At 39.2% G+C, this 22502-nt stretch overlaps 1 protein-coding gene across 1 annotated transcript in view; it reads left to right on the top strand.

Moving 5' to 3' along the window:
* Window positions 1-22502, top strand: part of DMBT1 (deleted in malignant brain tumors 1) — a 162638-nt gene that overhangs the window by 79338 nt on the left and 60798 nt on the right. Inside the window, 23 exon segments of the mRNA XM_065553629.1 lie at window positions 1999-2310; window positions 3816-3848; window positions 4300-4344; window positions 5352-5742; window positions 6717-6793; window positions 7156-7188; window positions 8432-8470; window positions 8692-9082; window positions 11785-11804; window positions 12045-12356; window positions 13849-13881; window positions 14333-14377; window positions 15125-15163; window positions 15384-15695; window positions 16521-16565; window positions 17313-17351; window positions 17573-17884; window positions 18709-18753; window positions 19502-19540; window positions 19762-20073; window positions 20899-20943; window positions 21691-21729; window positions 21951-22262. Coding sequence (XP_065409701.1) covers window positions 1999-2310; window positions 3816-3848; window positions 4300-4344; window positions 5352-5742; window positions 6717-6793; window positions 7156-7188; window positions 8432-8470; window positions 8692-9082; window positions 11785-11804; window positions 12045-12356; window positions 13849-13881; window positions 14333-14377; window positions 15125-15163; window positions 15384-15695; window positions 16521-16565; window positions 17313-17351; window positions 17573-17884; window positions 18709-18753; window positions 19502-19540; window positions 19762-20073; window positions 20899-20943; window positions 21691-21729; window positions 21951-22262 — 3270 coding nt within the window.

The following is a 22502-nucleotide window of genomic DNA, read 5'->3' as shown; positions in this document are numbered from 1 at the left end:
CAATTTTTTTTTCCATTCATTAGCAATTTCAAAAAACCAATCTGGTTTGGATCAAAAACCAAATATTTGAAAATTACAGTAAATCAAAAAGTTGAGAAAAGTATGTTTCAGCTAATTCAAAACATTTTTATTTGAACAAAATCATAACATTTTGGTTTGATTTCACCTAGTTTCACAGGCTTGTTTTTTTTAAAAAAAGGACATTTTGAAACTAAAAGTAATTTCAAACTAAATAAATGAAATATTTCTTTGATATTTTCAAAAACAAATATTCTGAGAAGGGTGTTTGAAATTGTAATATGATTGAACAATGAACTGAAACTAGCATGAATTGTGCAATGTTTTGATGTTGCCAAATCTCCAATTTTGATGAAATATTTTTTGGCCTAAAAATGTTGCCCAGTTCCATGGCACTAATAAATATTAAAAACTGTTAATATAATTTCTTATGTTTTGCCCTAGTGGCTGCTGCTAATACAACATCTCCGTCAACAGGTAACTCATCGCTTACATATCATTCACCATGACATAAAATTTTAATATGCTGAAATGCACATGTACGGGATCACCACTGAAATTTATTATAGGCAGAGCTGGTAGCGCCACTTATAATTAAGGTTTACCAACACTTTCCATGATAAGATCCAAATTTTAGTTGCTTATTACTTTGCCAAACCTCAACCATTAAGGCTCAAATCCATTTGTGCAAGAGACTGAAGTATTGTGGGACATTTCAACTAAAACATTTCAGTTGTTACAAAAATAAGAGTAGGGAAAACATGTTGTTTTGCCCAGGTTAAAAGAAATCTTCCAACTGTTTCAAGAGGTCTGGTGGCTCCATGATTGGGTGTGGGGATTTGGAATTTAGCAGAAGGGATGTGCATTTTGCCATTCCTCTGAAAATTCACCATAGGTCTCTAGTTATGCTTCTGTTATCTTCCTGCAGGAACATCAGGATCCACTCCATCATGGCCCTGGTACACAACAACTGGCAAGTGCTAACTCATTTTGGTTTCATTAAAATGTTTCTCTCTGATAGGGTTCTGTGCTAGAAATGTTTTTAAAATCTAGCCTATGGTTTTATAGTAGAATTTCCACATGAACTGAAAGGAGAGAAAGGACAGGTTGAATAGCAATACGAAGGGCAAATATCAACGTGGTACAGGCAATAAATGTTTCTCAGTATATTTGTTGAACTGTATAGGTCCATTACGCACCCAAACACTTGCTTATTGTACCCACAGAACACTGAGATGTGGAGAGTAAATATAGTTTTCTTCAATCTATCCAACTCTCCCTTCTGTTCCATCACTCCCTCCCTAGAAGAGAATAAGATCCTCACATTTAGATTGCCCTACTAGCCTCTCTGGCCAGAACCTAAATAGGTCATTTCCCAGGAGACATTAAGGCACTTTTCTGACTGTTAATATATGGTCCTTCCACTGATTTTGAAAGGAAATATCTAGGATGATAACGACAGCAGAAGAGAAAACACAGGGGTAATAGCTGTGAGCAACATGAGCTCATGAAGAACACATCATGGTGGGGTGGGTGGGGGGGAAGACTGCTTTTTTAATGAACACAATGTTTGAAAGACGGCAGTAGAGATAATATATCTGTACTCCAGTAAGACGTCTGGTGCACTGTCCTAGAAATATTTCTTAGAAGTTTAATCTGATTTAATTTCAGTACGCTCAGGATCTGTGGGTTCTCTAATTGTCCCTTTGTCTCATTGCAGCAAGCACGCCGTTTCCTCCAGTGAGGACCACACCAAGTGGTAAGTGCTGTCTCGCCCTTGATTTACTAAGATTTATGTTTTTACTGTGGGATTCGACATCATAGTGATCCAGATGTGTGACCTGATCTGGACATATAATCCTCACAAGTGGTCAAATGTGGTTTTGTATGTAGGACAAATTGACCCGAGTTGTCACAGTGTTACCAAGAGGGAAAGAACTAACTAATGTGCTAATAATAATTTCCTTGAATCTATTTTAGGGCTGGTATTGAGACTGGTCAATTCATTGAGCAGATGTGAAGGTCGTGTTGAAGTCTATTACGCAGGATCCTGGGGGACAGTGTGTGATGATTCTTGGGATCTCAATGACGCAAATGTTGTGTGCAGGCAGCTTGAATGTGGATATGGTGTTGCAGCAAAGACCAATGCCTATTATGGTGAAGGCTCAGGAAATATTGTTCTGGATGATGTGAGTTGCATAGGATCGGAATACAGTCTATGGGACTGTCCTCATTCAGGATGGCTCTCTCATAACTGTGGTCATCAAGAAGATGCCGGTGTCATCTGCTCAGGTAAATACCAAGGGTTTGCAGGTATCAGAGGGGTAGCCATGTTAGTCTGGATCTGTAAAAAGCAACAGAGAGTCCTGTGGCACCTTTAAGACTAACAGATGTATTGGAGCATAAGCTTTCGTGGGTGAATGCCCACTTCGTCGGATGCATGTGACATGCATGTGACATGCATCCGACGAAGTGGGCATTCACCCACGAAAGCTTATGCTCCAATACATCTGTTAGTCTTAAAGGTGCCACAGGACTCAAGAGATTGCAGGTGTCTTGCAGGTCAATGACCATGTTTTCCACCATATCTAAGATGTTTTTGAAAGTCACATTACAAAGTTTTCAAAATATGAAATACAGTTTTTGGAACTGGATCTAATATACTAAAAAAGGCCACTTTTCTACTTCCTCAAACATTAGGTCCATGCTTCAGCCAGCCAGCCAGCCAGCCAGCCAGTTAGTTTCATGGTGAATGTGATTGTGCTAGCATAGATTAAAGATATACCCCAAAAAAGGGATGGGGGGGAGGGGAAGCACCCGAGGATAGACAAGTAATGATGATATTAATCTGAAGTTCCAAAGGGCAGCATCTGTCAACCAGGGTTAGTTTTCCGTTCTGGTAACCTCACTTCCTTTGAAAGTAGAAAACTGCAGTGGTGATAGGGCATGGAAATGGGATGTGGGAAACCTAGATTTTATTCATGATTCTGCCATGCCACTTAGCTTCTCTATGCCTCTTTCGCCTAAAAAGTAAAATAGGGATAATGAGACGTACTAAAATTCATGAAGCACTTAGAGATCCAAAGATGAAAGACCTATTTAAGATTCAGCCGTAATCTTTTGCCATCGAGAAAGGTAAATTTTTCTGGGAGTTTTTTCACTGAGCTCAGTGGGCGTCAACCACATTTTATGATGACCCTTAACAAGATATTACAAACATGGTGTCTTCAAAGTTTTGCTCTACTTGTTTTCAGACATAACATCCTCCAGGAAAGTCATGCAGCTTCGAATGTCATTTCCCTTAAAAATGTTATGAATACATCCAAGATAATACCAATTTTTTTTTTCCATTCATTAGCAATTTCAAAAAACCAATCTGGTTTGGATCAAGAACCAAATATTTGAAAATTACAGTAAATCAAAAAGTTGAGAAAAGTATGTTTCAGCTAATTCAAAACATTTTTATTTGAACAAAATCATAACATTTTGGTTTGATTTCACCTAGTTTCACAGGCTTGTTTTTTTTTAAAAAAGGACATTTTGAAACTAAAAGTAATTTCAAACTAAATAAATGAAATATTTCTTTGATATTTTCAAAAGCAAATATTCTGAGAAGGGTGTTTGAAATTGTAATATGATTGAACAATGAACTGAAACTAGCATGAATTGTGCAATGTTTTGATGTTGCCAAATCTCCAATTTTGATGAAATATTTTTTGGCCTAAAAATGTTGCCCAGTTCCATGGCACTAATAAATATTAAAAACTGTTAATATAATTTCTTATGTTTTGCCCTAGTGGCTGCTGCTAATACAACATCTCCGTCAACAGGTAACTCATCGCTTACATATCATTCACCATGACATAAAATTTTAATATGCTGAAATGCACATGTACGGGATCACCACTGAAATTTATTATAGGCAGAGCTGGTAGCGCCACTTATAATTAAGGTTTACCAACACTTTCCATGATAAGATCCAAATTTTAGTTGCTTATTACTTTGCCAAACCTCAACCATTAAGGCTCAAATCCATTTGTGCAAGAGACTGAAGTATTGTGGGACATTTCAACTAAAACATTTCAGTTGTTACAAAAATAAGAGTAGGGAAAACATGTTGTTTTGCCCAGGTTAAAAGAAATCTTCCAACTGTTTCAAGAGGTCTGGTGGCTCCATGATTGGGTGTGGGGATTTGGAATTTAGCAGAAGGGATGTGCATTTTGCCATTCCTCTGAAAATTCACCATAGGTCTCTAGTTATGCTTCTGTTATCTTCCTGCAGGAACATCAGGATCCACTCCATCATGGCCCTGGTACACAACAACTGGCAAGTGCTAACTCATTTTGGTTTCATTAAAATGTTTCTCTCTGATAGGGTTCTGTGCTAGAAATGTTTTTAAAATCTAGCCTATGGTTTTATAGTAGAATTTCCACATGAACTGAAAGGAGAGAAAGGACAGGTTGAATAGCAATACGAAGGGCAAATATCAACGTGGTACAGGCAATAAATGTTTCTCAGTATATTTGTTGAACTGTATAGGTCCATTACGCACCCAAACACTTGCTTATTGTACCCACAGAACACTGAGATGTGGAGAGTAAATATAGTTTTCTTCAATCTATCCAACTCTCCCTTCTGTTCCATCACTCCCTCCCTAGAAGAGAATAAGATCCTCACATTTAGATTGCCCTATTAGCCCCTCTGGCCAGAACCTAAATAGGTCATTTCCCAGGAGACATTAAGGCACTTTTCTGACTGTTAATATATGGTCCTTCCACTGATTTTGAAAGGAAATATCTAGGATGATAACGACAGCAGAAGAGAAAACACAGGGGTAATAGCTGTGAGCAACATGAGCTCATGAAGAACACATCATGGTGGGGTGGGTGGGGGGGAAGACTGCTTTTTTAATGAACACAATGTTTGAAAGACGGCAGTAGAGATAATATATCTGTACTCCAGTAAGACGTCTGGTGCACTGTCCTAGAAATATTTCTTAGAAGTTTAATCTGATTTAATTTCAGTACGCTCAGGATCTGTGGGTTCTCTAATTGTCCCTTTGTCTCATTGCAGCAAGCACGCCGTTTCCTCCAGTGAGGACCACACCAAGTGGTAAGTGCTGTCTCGCCCTTGATTTACTAAGATTTATGTTTTTACTGTGGGATTCGACATCATAGTGATCCAGATGTGTGACCTGATCTGGACATATAATCCTCACAAGTGGTCAAATGTGGTTTTGTATGTAGGACAAATTGACCCGAGTTGTCACAGTGTTACCAAGAGGGAAAGAACTAACTAATGTGCTAATAATAATTTCCTTGAATCTATTTTAGGGCTGGTATTGAGACTGGTCAATTCATTGAGCAGATGTGAAGGTCGTGTTGAAGTCTATTACGCAGGATCCTGGGGGACAGTGTGTGATGATTCTTGGGATCTCAATGACGCAAATGTTGTGTGCAGGCAGCTTGAATGTGGATATGGTGTTGCAGCAAAGACCAATGCCTATTATGGTGAAGGCTCAGGAAATATTGTTCTGGATGACGTGAGTTGCATAGGATCGGAATACAGTCTATGGGACTGTCCTCATTCAGGATGGCTCTCTCATAACTGTGGTCATCAAGAAGATGCCGGTGTCATCTGCTCAGGTAAATACCAAGAGTTTGCAGGTATCAGAGGGGTAGCCATGTTAGTCTGGATCTGTAAAAAGCAACAGAGAGTCCTGTGGCACCTTTAAGACTAACAGATGTATTGGAGCATAAGCTTTCGTGGGTGAATGCCCACTTCGTCGGATGCATGTGACATGCATGTGACATGCATCCGACGAAGTGGGCATTCACCCACGAAAGCTTATGCTCCAATACATCTGTTAGTCTTAAAGGTGCCACAGGACTCAAGAGATTGCAGGTGTCTTGCAGGTCAATGACCATGTTTTCCACCATATCTAAGATGTTTTTGAAAGTCACATTACAAAGTTTTCAAAATATGAAATACAGTATTTGGAACTGGATCTAATATACTAAAAAAGGCCACTTTTCTACTTCCTCAAACATTAGGTCCATGCTTCAGCCAGCCAGCCAGTTAGTTTCATGGTGAATGTGATTGTGCTAGCATAGATTAAAGATATACCCCAAAAAAGGGATGGGGGGAGGGGAAGCACCCGAGGATAGACAAGTAATGATGATATTAATCTGAAGTTCCAAAGGGCAGCATCTGTCAACCAGGGTTAGTTTTCCGTTCTGGTAACCTCACTTCCTTTGAAAGTAGAAAACTGCAGTGGTGATAGGGCATGGAAATGGGATGTGGGAAACCTAGATTTTATTCATGATTCTGCCATGCCACTTAGCTTCTCTATGCCTCTTTCGCCTAAAAAGTAAAATAGGGATAATGAGACGTACTAAAATTCATGAAGCACTTAGAGATCCAAAGATGAAAGACCTATTTAAGATTCAGCCGTAATCTTTTGCCATCGAGAAAGGTAAATTTTTCTGGGAGTTTTTTCACTGAGCTCAGTGGGCGTCAACCACATTTTATGATGACCCTTAACAAGATATTACAAACATGGTGTCTTCAAAGTTTTGCTCTACTTGTTTTCAGACATAACATCCTCCAGGAAAGTCATGCAGCTTCGAATGTCATTTCCCTTAAAAATGTTATGAATACATCCAAGATAATACCAATTTTTTTTTTCCATTCATTAGCAATTTCAAAAAACCAATCTGGTTTGGATCAAGAACCAAATATTTGAAAATTACAGTAAATCAAAAAGTTGAGAAAAGTATGTTTCAGCTAATTCAAAACATTTTTATTTGAACAAAATCATAACATTTTGGTTTGATTTCACCTAGTTTCACAGGCTTGTTTTTTTTTAAAAAAGGACATTTTGAAACTAAAAGTAATTTCAAACTAAATAAATGAAATATTTCTTTGATATTTTCAAAAGCAAATATTCTGAGAAGGGTGTTTGAAATTGTAATATGATTGAACAATGAACTGAAACTAGCATGAATTGTGCAATGTTTTGATGTTGCCAAATCTCCAATTTTGATGAAATATTTTTTGGCCTAAAAATGTTGCCCAGTTCCATGGCACTAATAAATATTAAAAACTGTTAATATAATTTCTTATGTTTTGCCCTAGTGGCTGCTGCTAATACAACATCTCCGTCAACAGGTAACTCATCGCTTACATATCATTCACCATGACATAAAATTTTAATATGCTGAAATGCACATGTACGGGATCACCACTGAAATTTATTATAGGCAGAGCTGGTAGCGCCACTTATAATTAAGGTTTACCAACACTTTCCATGATAAGATCCAAATTTTAGTTGCTTATTACTTTGCCAAACCTCAACCATTAAGGCTCAAATCCATTTGTGCAAGAGACTGAAGTATTGTGGGACATTTCAACTAAAACATTTCAGTTGTTACAAAAATAAGAGTAGGGAAAACATGTTGTTTTGCCCAGGTTAAAAGAAATCTTCCAACTGTTTCAAGAGGTCTGCTGGCTCCATGATTGGGTGTGGGGATTTGGAATTTAGCAGAAGGGATGTGCATTTTGCCATTCCTCTGAAAATTCACCATAGGTCTCTAGTTATGCTTCTGTTATCTTCCTGCAGGAACATCAGGATCCACTCCATCATGGCCCTGGTACACAACAACTGGCAAGTGCTAACTCATTTTGGTTTCATTAAAATGTTTCTCTCTGATAGGGTTCTGTGCTAGAAATGTTTTGAAAATCTAGCCTATGGTTTTATAGTAGAATTTCCACATGAACTGAAAGGAGAGAAAGGACAGGTTGAATAGCAATACGAAGGGCAAATATCAACGTGGTACAGGCAATAAATGTTTCTCAGTATTTTTGTTGAACTGTATAGGTCCATTACGCACCCAAACACTTGCTTATTGTACCCACAGAACACTGAGATGTGGAGAGTAAATATAGTTTTCTTCAATCTATCCAACTCTCCCTTCTGTTCCATCACTCCCTCCCTAGAAGAGAATAAGACCCTCACATTTAGATTGCCCTATTAGCCCCTCTGGCCAGAACCTAAATAGGTCATTTCCCAGGAGACATTAAGGCACTTTTCTGACTGTTAATATATGGTCCTTCCACTGATTTTGAAAGGAAATATCTAGGATGATAACGACAGCAGAAGAGAAAACACAGGGGTAATAGCTGTGAGCAACATGAGCTCATGAAGAACACATCATGGTGGGGTGGGTGGGGGGGAAGACTGCTTTTTTAATGAACACAATGTTTGAAAGACGGCAGTAGAGATAATATATCTGTACTCCAGTAAGACGTCTGGTGCACTGTCCTAGAAATATTTCTTAGAAGTTTAATCTGATTTAATTTCAGTACGCTCAGGATCTGTGGGTTCTCTAATTGTCCCTTTGTCTCATTGCAGCAAGCACGCTGTTTCCTCCAGTGAGGACCACACCAAGTGGTAAGTGCTGTCTCGCCCTTGATTTACTAAGATTTATGTTTTTACTGTGGGATTCGACATCATAGTGATCCAGATGTGTGACCTGATCTGGACATATAATCCTCACAAGTGGTCAAATGTGGTTTTGTATGTAGGACAAATTGACCCGAGTTGTCACAGTGTTACCAAGAGGGAAAGAACTAACTAATGTGCTAATAATAATTTCCTTGAATCTATTTTAGGGCTGGTATTGAGACTGGTCAATTCATTGAGCAGATGTGAAGGTCGTGTTGAAGTCTATTACGCAGGATCCTGGGGGACAGTGTGTGATGATTCTTGGGATCTCAATGACGCAAATGTTGTGTGCAGGCAGCTTGAATGTGGATATGGTGTTGCAGCAAAGACCAATGCCTATTATGGTGAAGGCTCAGGAAATATTGTTCTGGATGACGTGAGTTGCATAGGATCGGAATACAGTCTATGGGACTGTCCTCATTCAGGATGGCTCTCTCATAACTGTGGTCATCAAGAAGATGCCGGTGTCATCTGCTCAGGTAAATACCAAGAGTTTGCAGGTATCAGAGGGGTAGCCATGTTAGTCTGGATCTGTAAAAAGCAACAGAGAGTCCTGTGGCACCTTTAAGACTAACAGATGTATTGGAGCATAAGCTTTCGTGGGTGAATGCCCACTTCGTCGGATGCATGTGACATGCATGTGACATGCATCCGACGAAGTGGGCATTCACCCACGAAAGCTTATGCTCCAATACATCTGTTAGTCTTAAAGGTGCCACAGGACTCAAGAGATTGCAGGTGTCTTGCAGGTCAATGACCATGTTTTCCACCATATCTAAGATGTTTTTGAAAGTCACATTACAAAGTTTTCAAAATATGAAATACAGTTTTTGGAACTGGATCTAATATACTAAAAAAGGCCACTTTTCTACTTCCTCAAACATTAGGTCCATGCTTCAGCCAGCCAGCCAGCCAGCCAGCCAGTTAGTTTCATGGTGAATGTGATTGTGCTAGCATAGATTAAAGATATACCCCAAAAAAGGGATGGGGGGGAGGGGAAGCACCCGAGGATAGACAAGTAATGATGATATTAATCTGAAGTTCCAAAGGGCAGCATCTGTCAACCAGGGTTAGTTTTCCGTTCTGGTAACCTCACTTCCTTTGAAAGTAGAAAACTGCAGTGGTGATAGGGCATGGAAATGGGATGTGGGAAACCTAGATTTTATTCATGATTCTGCCATGCCACTTAGCTTCTCTATGCCTCTTTCGCCTAAAAAGTAAAATAGGGATAATGAGACGTACTAAAATTCATGAAGCACTTAGAGATCCAAAGATGAAAGACCTATTTAAGATTCAGCCGTAATCTTTTGCCATCGAGAAAGGTAAATTTTTCTGGGAGTTTTTTCACTGAGCTCAGTGGGCGTCAACCACATTTTATGATGACCCTTAACAAGATATTACAAACATGGTGTCTTCAAAGTTTTGCTCTACTTGTTTTCAGACATAACATCCTCCAGGAAAGTCATGCAGCTTCGAATGTCATTTCCCTTAAAAATGTTATGAATACATCCAAGATAATACCAATTTTTTTTTTCCATTCATTAGCAATTTCAAAAAACCAATCTGGTTTGGATCAAGAACCAAATATTTGAAAATTACAGTAAATCAAAAAGTTGAGAAAAGTATGTTTCAGCTAATTCAAAACATTTTTATTTGAACAAAATCATAACATTTTGGTTTGATTTCACCTAGTTTCACAGGCTTGTTTTTTTTTAAAAAAGGACATTTTGAAACTAAAAGTAATTTCAAACTAAATAAATGAAATATTTCTTTGATATTTTCAAAAGCAAATATTCTGAGAAGGGTGTTTGAAATTGTAATATGATTGAACAATGAACTGAAACTAGCATGAATTGTGCAATGTTTTGATGTTGCCAAATCTCCAATTTTGATGAAATATTTTTTGGCCTAAAAATGTTGCCCAGTTCCATGGCACTAATAAATATTAAAAACTGTTAATATAATTTCTTATGTTTTGCCCTAGTGGCTGCTGCTAATACAACATCTCCGTCAACAGGTAACTCATCGCTTACATATCATTCACCATGACATAAAATTTTAATATGCTGAAATGCACATGTACGGGATCACCACTGAAATTTATTATAGGCAGAGCTGGTAGCGCCACTTATAATTAAGGTTTACCAACACTTTCCATGATAAGATCCAAATTTTAGTTGCTTATTACTTTGCCAAACCTCAACCATTAAGGCTCAAATCCATTTGTGCAAGAGACTGAAGTATTGTGGGACATTTCAACTAAAACATTTCAGTTGTTACAAAAATAAGAGTAGGGAAAACATGTTGTTTTGCCCAGGTTAAAAGAAATCTTCCAACTGTTTCAAGAGGTCTGGTGGCTCCATGATTGGGTGTGGGGATTTGGAATTTAGCAGAAGGGATGTGCATTTTGCCATTCCTCTGAAAATTCACCATAGGTCTCTAGTTATGCTTCTGTTATCTTCCTGCAGGAACATCAGGATCCACTCCATCATGGCCCTGGTACACAACAACTGGCAAGTGCTAACTCATTTTGGTTTCATTAAAATGTTTCTCTCTGATAGGGTTCTGTGCTAGAAATGTTTTTAAAATCTAGCCTATGGTTTTATAGTAGAATTTCCACATGAACTGAAAGGAGAGAAAGGACAGGTTGAATAGCAATACGAAGGGCAAATATCAACGTGGTACAGGCAATAAATGTTTCTCAGTATATTTGTTGAACTGTATAGGTCCATTACGCACCCAAACACTTGCTTATTGTACCCACAGAACACTGAGATGTGGAGAGTAAATATAGTTTTCTTCAATCTATCCAACTCTCCCTTCTGTTCCATCACTCCCTCCCTAGAAGAGAATAAGATCCTCACATTTAGATTGCCCTATTAGCCCCTCTGGCCAGAACCTAAATAGGTCATTTCCCAGGAGACATTAAGGCACTTTTCTGACTGTTAATATATGGTCCTTCCACTGATTTTGAAAGGAAATATCTAGGATGATAACGACAGCAGAAGAGAAAACACAGGGGTAATAGCTGTGAGCAACATGAGCTCATGAAGAACACATCATGGTGGGGTGGGTGGGGGGGAAGACTGCTTTTTTAATGAACACAATGTTTGAAAGACGGCAGTAGAGATAATATATCTGTACTCCAGTAAGACGTCTGGTGCACTGTCCTAGAAATATTTCTTAGAAGTTTAATCTGATTTAATTTCAGTACGCTCAGGATCTGTGGGTTCTCTAATTGTCCCTTTGTCTCATTGCAGCAAGCACGCCGTTTCCTCCAGTGAGGACCACACCAAGTGGTAAGTGCTGTCTCGCCCTTGATTTACTAAGATTTATGTTTTTACTGTGGGATTCGACATCATAGTGATCCAGATGTGTGACCTGATCTGGACATATAATCCTCACAAGTGGTCAAATGTGGTTTTGTATGTAGGACAAATTGACCCGAGTTGTCACAGTGTTACCAAGAGGGAAAGAACTAACTAATGTGCTAATAATAATTTCCTTGAATCTATTTTAGGGCTGGTATTGAGACTGGTCAATTCATTGAGCAGATGTGAAGGTCGTGTTGAAGTCTATTACGCAGGATCCTGGGGGACAGTGTGTGATGATTCTTGGGATCTCAATGACGCAAATGTTGTGTGCAGGCAGCTTGAATGTGGATATGGTGTTGCAGCAAAGACCAATGCCTATTATGGTGAAGGCTCAGGAAATATTGTTCTGGATGACGTGAGTTGCATAGGATCGGAATACAGTCTATGGGACTGTCCTCATTCAGGATGGCTCTCTCATAACTGTGGTCATCAAGAAGATGCCGGTGTCATCTGCTCAGGTAAATACCAAGAGTTTGCAGGTATCAGAGGGGTAGCCATGTTAGTCTGGATCTGTAAAAAGCAACAGAGAGTCCTGTGGCACCTTTAAGACTAACAGATGTATTGGAGCATAAGCTTTCGTGGGTGAATGCCCACTTCGTCGGATGCATGTGACATGCATGTGACATGCATCCGACGAAGTGGGCATTCACCCACGAAAGCTTATGCTCCAATACATCTGTTAGTCTTAAAGGTGCCACAGGACTCAAGAGATTGCAGGTGTCTTGCAGGTCAATGACCATGTTTTCCACCATATCTAAGATGTTTTTGAAAGTCACATTACAAAGTTTTCAAAATATGAAATACAGTATTTGGAACTGGATCTAATATACTAAAAAAGGCCACTTTTCTACTTCCTCAAACATTAGGTCCATGCTTCAGCCAGCCAGCCAGTTAGTTTCATGGTGAATGTGATTGTGCTAGCATAGATTAAAGATATACCCCAAAAAAGGGATGGGGGGAGGGGAAGCACCCGAGGATAGACAAGTAATGATGATATTAATCTGAAGTTCCAAAGGGCAGCATCTGTCAACCAGGGTTAGTTTTCCGTTCTGGTAACCTCACTTCCTTTGAAAGTAGAAAACTGCAGTGGTGATAGGGCATGGAAATGGGATGTGGGAAACCTAGATTTTATTCATGATTCTGCCATGCCACTTAGCTTCTCTATGCCTCTTTCGCCTAAAAAGTAAAATAGGGATAATGAGACGTACTAAAATTCATGAAGCACTTAGAGATCCAAAGATGAAAGACCTATTTAAGATTCAGCCGTAATCTTTTGCCATCGAGAAAGGTAAATTTTTCTGGGAGTTTTTTCACTGAGCTCAGTGGGCGTCAACCACATTTTATGATGACCCTTAACAAGATATTACAAACATGGTGTCTTCAAAGTTTTGCTCTACTTGTTTTCAGACATAACATCCTCCAGGAAAGTCATGCAGCTTCGAATGTCATTTCCCTTAAAAATGTTATGAATACATCCAAGATAATACCAATTTTTTTTTTCCATTCATTAGCAATTTCAAAAAACCAATCTGGTTTGGATCAAGAACCAAATATTTGAAAATTACAGTAAATCAAAAAGTTGAGAAAAGTATGTTTCAGCTAATTCAAAACATTTTTATTTGAACAAAATCATAACATTTTGGTTTGATTTCACCTAGTTTCACAGGCTTGTTTTTTTTTAAAAAAGGACATTTTGAAACTAAAAGTAATTTCAAACTAAATAAATGAAATATTTCTTTGATATTTTCAAAAGCAAATATTCTGAGAAGGGTGTTTGAAATTGTAATATGATTGAACAATGAACTGAAACTAGCATGAATTGTGCAATGTTTTGATGTTGCCAAATCTCCAATTTTGATGAAATATTTTTTGGCCTAAAAATGTTGCCCAGTTCCATGGCACTAATAAATATTAAAAACTGTTAATATAATTTCTTATGTTTTGCCCTAGTGGCTGCTGCTAATACAACATCTCCGTCAACAGGTAACTCATCGCTTACATATCATTCACCATGACATAAAATTTTAATATGCTGAAATGCACATGTACGGGATCACCACTGAAATTTATTATAGGCAGAGCTGATAGCGCCACTTATTATTAAGGTTTACCAATACTTTCCACGATAAGATCCAAATTTTAGTTGCTTATTACTTTGCCAAACCTCAACCATTAAGGCTCAAATCCATTTGTGCAAGAGACTGAAGTATTGTGGGACATTTCAACTAAAACATTTCAGTTGTTTCAAAAATAAGAGTAGGGAAAACATGTTGTTTTGCCCAGGTTAAAAGAAATCTTCCAACTGTTTCAAGAGGTCTGGTGGCTCCATGATTGGGTGTGGGGATTTGGAATTTAGCAGAAGGGATGTGCATTTTGCCATTCCTCTGAAAATTCACCATAGGTCTCTAGTTATGCTTCTGTTATCTTCCTGCAGGAACATCAGGATCCACTCCATCATGGCCCTGGGACACAACAACTGGCAAGTGCTAATTCATTCTGGTTTCATTAAAATGTTTCTCTCTGATAGGGTTCTGTGCTAGAAATGTTTTTAAAATCTAGCCTATGGTTTTATAGTAGAATTTCCACATGAACTGAAAGGAGAGAAAGGACAGGTTGAATAGCAATACGAAGGGCAAATATCAACGTGGTACAGGCAATAAATGTTTCTCAGTATATTTGTTGAACTGTATAGGTCCATTACGCACCCAAACACTTGCTTATTGTACCCACAGAACACTGAGATGTGGAGAGTAAATATAGTTTTCTTCAATCTATCCAACTCTCCCTTCTGTTCCATCACTCCCTCCCTAGAAGAGAATAAGATCCTCACATTTAGATTGCCCTACTAGCCTCTCTGGCCAGAACCTAAATAGGTCATTTCCCAGGAGACATTAAGGCACTTTTCTGACTGTTAATATATGGTCCTTCCACTGATTTTGAAAGGAAATATCTAGGATGATAACGACAGCAGAAGAGAAAACACAGGGGTAATAGCTGTGAGCAACATGAGCTCATGAAGAACACATCATGGTGGGGTGGGTGGGGGGGAAGACTGCTTTTTTAATGAACACAATGTTTGAAAGACGGCAGTAGAGATAATATATCTGTACTCCAGTAAGACGTCTGGTGCACTGTCCTAGAAATATTTCTTAGAAGTTTAATCTGATTTAATTTCAGTACGCTCAGGATCTGTGGGTTCTCTAATTGTCCCTTTGTCTCATTGCAGCAAGCACGCCGTTTCCTCCAGTGAGGACCACACCAAGTGGTAAGTGCTGTCTCGCCCTTGATTACTAAGATTTATGTTTTTACTGTGGGATTCGACATCATAGTGATCCAGATGTGTGACCTGATCTGGACATATAATCCTCACAAGTGGTCAAATGTGGTTTTGTATGTAGGACAAATTGACCCGAGTTGTCACAGTGTTACCAAGAGGGAAAGAACTAACTAATGTGCTAATAATAATTTCCTTGAATCTATTTTAGGGCTGGTATTGAGACTGGTCAATTCATTGAGCAGATGTGAAGGTCGTGTTGAAGTCTATTACGCAGGATCCTGGGGGACAGTGTGTGATGATTCTTGGGATCTCAATGACGCAAATGTTGTGTGCAGGCAGCTTGAATGTGGATATGGTGTTGCAGCAAAGACCAATGCCTATTATGGTGAAGGCTCAGGAAATATTGTTCTGGATGATGTGAGTTGCATAGGATCGGAATACAGTCTATGGGACTGTCCTCATTCAGGATGGCTCTCTCATAACTGTGGTCATCAAGAAGATGCCGGTGTCATCTGCTCAGGTAAATACCAAGGGTTTGCAGGTGTCTTGCAGGTAAATGACCATGCTTTCCACCATGTATAAGATGTTTTTGAAAGTCACATTACAAAGTTTTCAAAATATGAAAAACAGTTTTGGAACTGGATCCTATACTAAAAAGGCCACTTTTCTACTACCTCCAACTTCATGCTTCAGCCTGCTATCCAGGTAGTTCCATGGTGAATGTGATTTTGCTAGCATAGAATAGAGATATACAACAACAAGATGCTGGTGTCATCTGCTCAGGTAAATACGAAGAGTTTGCAGGTATAAGAGGGGTAGCCGTGTTAGTCTGTTAATATAATTTCTTATGTCTTGCCCTAGTGGCTGCTGCTAATACAACATCTCCATCAACAGGTTACTCATCGCTTACATATCATTCACCATGACATAATATTTTAATATGCTGAAATGCACATGTACGGGATCACCACTGAAATTTATTATAGGCAGAGCTGATAGCGCCACTTATTATTAAGGTTTACCAATACTTTCCACGATAAGATCCAAATTTTAGTTGCTTATTACTTTGCCAAACCTCAACCATTAAGGCTCAAATCCATTTGTGCAAGAGACTGAAGTATTGTGGGACATTTCAACTAAAACATTTCAGTTGTTTCAAAAATAAGAGTAGGGAAAACATGTTGTTTTGCCCAGGTTAAAAGAAATCTTCCAACTGTTTCAAGAGGTCTGGTGGCTCCATGATTGGGTGTGGGGATTTGGAATTTAGCAGAAGGGATGTGCATTTTGCCATTCCTCTGAAAATTCACCATAGGTCTCTAGTTATGCTTCTGTTATCTTCCTGCAGGAACATCAGGATCCACTCCATCATGGCCCTGGGACACAACAACTGGCAAGTGCTAATTCATTCTGGTTTCATTAAAATGTTTCTCTCTGATAGGGTTCTGTGCTAGAAATGTTCTGAAAATCTAGCCTATGGTTTTATAGTAGAATTTCCACATGAACTGAAAGGAGAGAAAGGACAGGTTGAATAGCAATACGAAGGGTAAATATCAAACGTGGTACAGGCAATAAATGTTTCTCAGTATATTTGTTGAACTGTATAGGTCCATTACACACCCAAACACTTGCTTATTGTACCCACAGAACACTGAGATGTGGAGAGTAAATATAGTGTTCTTCAATCTATCCAACTCTCCCTTCTGTTCCATCACTCCCTCCCTAGAAGAGAACAAGATCCTCACATTTATATTGCCCTACTAGCCTCTCTGGCCAGAACCTAAATAGGTCATTTCCCATGAGACATTAAGGCACTTTTCTGACTGTTAATATATGGTCCTTCCACTGATTTTGAAAGGAAATATCTAGCATGATAACGACAGCAGAAGAGAAAACACAGGGGTAATAGCTGTGAGCAACATGAGCTCATGAAGAACACATCATAGTGGGGTGGGTGGGGGGAAGACTGCTTTTTTAATGAACACAATGAATGAAAGACGGCAGTAGAGATAATATATCTGTACTCCAGTAAGACATCTGGTGCACTGTCCTAGAAATATTTCTTAGAAGTTTAATCTGATTTAATTTCAGTACGCTCAGGATCTGTGGGTTCTCTAATTGTCCCTTTGTCTCATTGCAGCAAGCACGCCGTTTCCTCCAGTGAGGACCACACCAAGTGGTAAGTGCTGTCTCGCCCTTGATTTACTAAGATTTATGTTTTTACTGTGGGATTCGACATCATAGTGATCCAGATGTGTGACCTGATCTGGACATATAATCCTCACAAGTGGTCAAATGTGGTTTTGTATGTAGGACAAATTGCCCCGAGTTGTCACAGTGTTACCAAGAGGGAAAGAACTAACTAATGTGCTAATAATAATTTCCTTGAATCTATTTTAGGGCTGGTATTGAGACTGGTCAATTCATTGAGCAGATGTGAAGGTCGTGTTGAAGTCTATTACGCAGGATCCTGGGGGACAGTGTGTGATGATTCTTGGGATCTCAACGATGCAAATGTTGTGTGCAGGCAGCTTGAATGTGGATATGGTGTTGCAGCAAAGACCAATGCCTATTATGGTGAAGGCTCAGGAAATATTGTTCTGGATGACGTGAGTTGCATAGGATCGGAATACAGTCTATGGGACTGTCCTCATTCAGGATGGCTCTCTCATAACTGTGGTCATTCTGAAGATGCCGGTGTCATCTGCTCAGGTAAATACCAAGAGTTTGCAGGTGTCTTGCAGGTAAATGACCATGCTTTCCACCATGTATAAGATGTTTTTGAAAGTCACATTACAAAGTTTTCAAAATATGAAAAACAGTTTTGGAACTGGATCCTATACTAAAAAGGCCACTTTTCTACTACCTCCAACTTCATGCTTCAGCCTGCTATCCAGGTAGTTCCATGGTGAATGTGATTTTGCTAGCATAGAATAGAGATATACAACAACAAGATGCTGGTGTCATCTGCTCAGGTAAATACGAAGAGTTTGCAGGTATAAGAGGGGTAGCCGTGTTAGTCTGTTAATATAATTTCTTATGTCTTGCCCTAGTGGCTGCTGCTAATACAACATCTCCATCAACAGGTTACTCATCGCTTACATATCATTCACCATGACATAATATTTTAATATGCTGAAATGCACATGTACGGGATCACCACTGAAATTTATTATAGGCAGAGCTGATAGCGCCACTTATTATTAAGGTTTACCAACACTTTCCACGATAAGATCCAAATTTTAGTTGCTTATTACTTTGCCAAACCTCAACCATTAAGGCTCAAATCCATTTGTGCAAGAGACTGAAGTATTGTGGGACATTTCAACTAAACATTTCAGTTGTTTCAAAAATAAGAGTAGGGAAAACATGTTGTTTTGCCCAGGTTAAAAGAAATCTTCCAACTGTTTCAAGAGGTCTGGTGGCTCCATGATTGGGTGTGGGGATTTGGAATTTAGCAGAAGGGATGTGCATTTTGCCATTCCTCTGAAAATTCACCATAGGTCTCTAGTTATGCTTCTGTTATCTTCCTGCAGGAACATCAGGATCCACTCCATCATGGCCCTGGGACACAACAACTGGCAAGTGCTAATTCATTCTGGTTTCATTAAAATGTTTCTCTCTGATAGGGTTCTGTGCTAGAAATGTTTTTAAAATCTAGCCTATGGTTTTATAGTAGAATTTCCACATGAACTGAAAGGAGAGAAAGGACAGGTTGAATAGCAATACGAAGGGTAAATATCAAACGTGGTACAGGCAATAAATGTTTCTCAGTATATTTGTTGAACTGTATAGGTCCATTACACACCCAAACACTTGCTTATTGTACCCACAGAACACTGAGATGTGGAGAGTAAATATAGTGTTCTTCAATCTATCCAACTCTCCCTTCTGTTCCATCACTCCCTCCCTAGAAGAGAACAAGATCCTCACATTTATATTGCCCTACTAGCCTCTCTGGCCAGAACCTAAATAGGTCATTTCCCATGAGACATTAAGGCACTTTTCTGACTGTTAATATATGGTCCTTCCACTGATTTTGAAAGGAAATATCTAGCATGATAACGACAGCAGAAGAGAAAACACAGGGGTAATAGCTGTGAGCAACATGAGCTCATGAAGAGCACATCATGGTGGGGTGGGTGGGGGGGAAGACTGCTTTTTTAATGAACACAATGTTTGAAAGACAGCAGTAGAGATAATATATCTGTACTCCAGTAAGACGTCTGGTGCACTGTCCTAGAAATATTTCTTAGAAGTTTAATCTGATTTAATTTCAGTACGCTCAGGATCTGTGGGTTCTCTAATTGTCCCTTTGTCTCATTGCAGCAAGCACGCCGTTTCCTCCAGTGAGGACCACACCAAGTGGTAAGTGCTGTCTCACCCTTGATTTACTAAGATTTATGTTTTTACTGTGGGATTCGACATCATAGTGATCCAGATGTGTGACCTGATCTGGACATATAATCCTCACAAGTGGTCAAATGTGGTTTTGTATGTAGGACAAATTGCCCCGAGTTGTCACAGTGTTACCAAGAGGGAAAGAACTAACTAATGTGCTAATAATAATTTCCTTGAATCTATTTTAGGGCTGGTATTGAGACTGGTCAATTCATTGAGCAGATGTGAAGGTCGTGTTGAAGTCTATTACGCAGGATCCTGGGGGACAGTGTGTGATGATTCTTGGGATCTCAACGATGCAAATGTTGTGTGCAGGCAGCTTGAATGTGGATATGGTGTTGCAGCAAAGACCAATGCCTATTATGGTGAAGGCTCAGGAAATATTGTTCTGGATGACGTGAGTTGCATAGGATCGGAATACAGTCTATGGGACTGTCCTCATTCAGGATGGCTCTCTCATAACTGTGGTCATTCTGAAGATGCCGGTGTCATCTGCTCAGGTAAATACCAAGAGTTTGCAGGTGTCTTGCAGGTAAATGACCATGCTTTCCACCATGTATAAGATGTTTTTGAAAGTCACATTACAAAGTTTTCAAAATATGAAAAACAGTTTTGGAACTGGATCCTATACTAAAAAGGCCACTTTTCTACTACCTCCAACTTCATGCTTCAGCCTGCTATCCAGGTAGTTCCATGGTGAATGTGATTTTGCTAGCATAGAATAGAGATATACAACAACAAGATGCTGGTGTCATCTGCTCAGGTAAATACGAAGAGTTTGCAGGTATAAGAGGGGTAGCCGTGTTAGTCTGTTAATATAATTTCTTATGTCTTGCCCTAGTGGCTGCTGCTAATACAACATCTCCATCAACAGGTTACTCATCGCTTACATATCATTCACCATGACATAATATTTTAATATGCTGAAATGCACATGTACGGGATCACCACTGAAATTTATTATAGGCAGAGCTGATAGCGCCACTTATTATTAAGGTTTACCAACACTTTCCACGATAAGATCCAAATTTTAGTTGCTTATTACTTTGCCAAACCTCAACCATTAAGGCTCAAATCCATTTGTGCAAGAGACTGAAGTATTGTGGGACATTTCAACTAAAACATTTCAGTTGTTTCAAAAATAAGAGTAGGGAAAACATGTTGTTTTGCCCAGGTTAAAAGAAATCTTCCAACTGTTTCAAGAGGTCTGGTGGCTCCATGATTGGGTGTGGGGATTTGGAATTTAGCAGAAGGGATGTGCATTTTGCCATTCCTCTGAAAATTCACCATAGGTCTCTAGTTATGCTTCTGTTATCTTCCTGCAGGAACATCAGGATCCACTCCATCATGGCCCTGGGACACAACAACTGGCAAGTGCTAATTCATTCTGGTTTCATTAAAATGTTTCTCTCTGATAGGGTTCTGTGCTAGAAATGTTTTTAAAATCTAGCCTATGGTTTTATAGTAGAATTTCCACATGAACTGAAAGGAGAGAAAGGACAGGTTGAATAGCAATACGAAGGGTAAATATCAAACGTGGTACAGGCAATAAATGTTTCTCAGTATATTTGTTGAACTGTATAGGTCCATTACACACCCAAACACTTGCTTATTGTACCCACAGAACACTGAGATGTGGAGAGTAAATATAGTGTTCTTCAATCTATCCAACTCTCCCTTCTGTTCCATCACTCCCTCCCTAGAAGAGAACAAGATCCTCACATTTATATTGCCCTACTAGCCTCTCTGGCCAGAACCTAAATAGGTCATTTCCCATGAGACATTAAGGCACTTTTCTGACTGTTAATATATGGTCCTTCCACTGATTTTGAAAGGAAATATCTAGCATGATAACGACAGCAGAAGAGAAAACACAGGGGTAATAGCTGTGAGCAACATGAGCTCATGAAGAACACATCATAGTGGGGTGGGTGGGGGGAAGACTGCTTTTTTAATGAACACAATGAATGAAAGACGGCAGTAGAGATAATATATCTGTACTCCAGTAAGACATCTGGTGCACTGTCCTAGAAATATTTCTTAGAAGTTTAATCTGATTTAATTTCAGTACGCTCAGGATCTGTGGGTTCTCTAATTGTCCCTTTGTCTCATTGCAGCAAGCACGCCGTTTCCTCCAGTGAGGACCACACCAAGTGGTAAGTGCTGTCTCGCCCTTGATTTACTAAGATTTATGTTTTTACTGTGGGATTCGACATCATAGTGATCCAGACGTGTGACCTGATCTGGACATATAATCCTCACAAGTGGTCAAATGTGGTTTTGTATGTAGGACAAATTGCCCCGAGTTGTCACAGTGTTACCAAGAGGGAAAGAACTAACTAATGTGCTAATAATAATTTCCTTGAATCTATTTTAGGGCTGGTATTGAGACTGGTCAATTCATTGAGCAGATGTGAAGGTCGTGTTGAAGTCTATTACGCAGGATCCTGGGGGACAGTGTGTGATGATTCTTGGGATCTCAACGATGCAAATGTTGTGTGCAGGCAGCTTGAATGTGGATATGGTGTTGCAGCAAAGACCAATGCCTATTATGGTGAAGGCTCAGGAAATATTGTTCTGGATGACGTGAGTTGCATAGGATCGGAATACAGTCTATGGGACTGTCCTCATTCAGGATGGCTCTCTCATAACTGTGGTCATTCTGAAGATGCCGGTGTCATCTGCTCAGGTAAATACCAAGAGTTTGCAGGTGTCTTGCAGGTAAATGACCATGCTTTCCACCATGTATAAGATGTTTTTGAAAGTCACATTACAAAGTTTTCAAAATATGAAAAACAGTTTTGGAACTGGATCCTATACTAAAAAGGCCACTTTTCTACTACCTCCAACTTCATGCTTCAGCCTGCTATCCAGGTAGTTCCATGGTGAATGTGATTTTGCTAGCATAGAATAGAGATATACAACAACA

This window comes from Chrysemys picta, chromosome 7 (assembly GCF_011386835.1).
Source record: "Chrysemys picta bellii isolate R12L10 chromosome 7, ASM1138683v2, whole genome shotgun sequence".
NCBI lineage: Eukaryota > Metazoa > Chordata > Testudines > Emydidae > Chrysemys > Chrysemys picta.
This window is presented reverse-complemented; position numbering and strand designations above follow the sequence as displayed.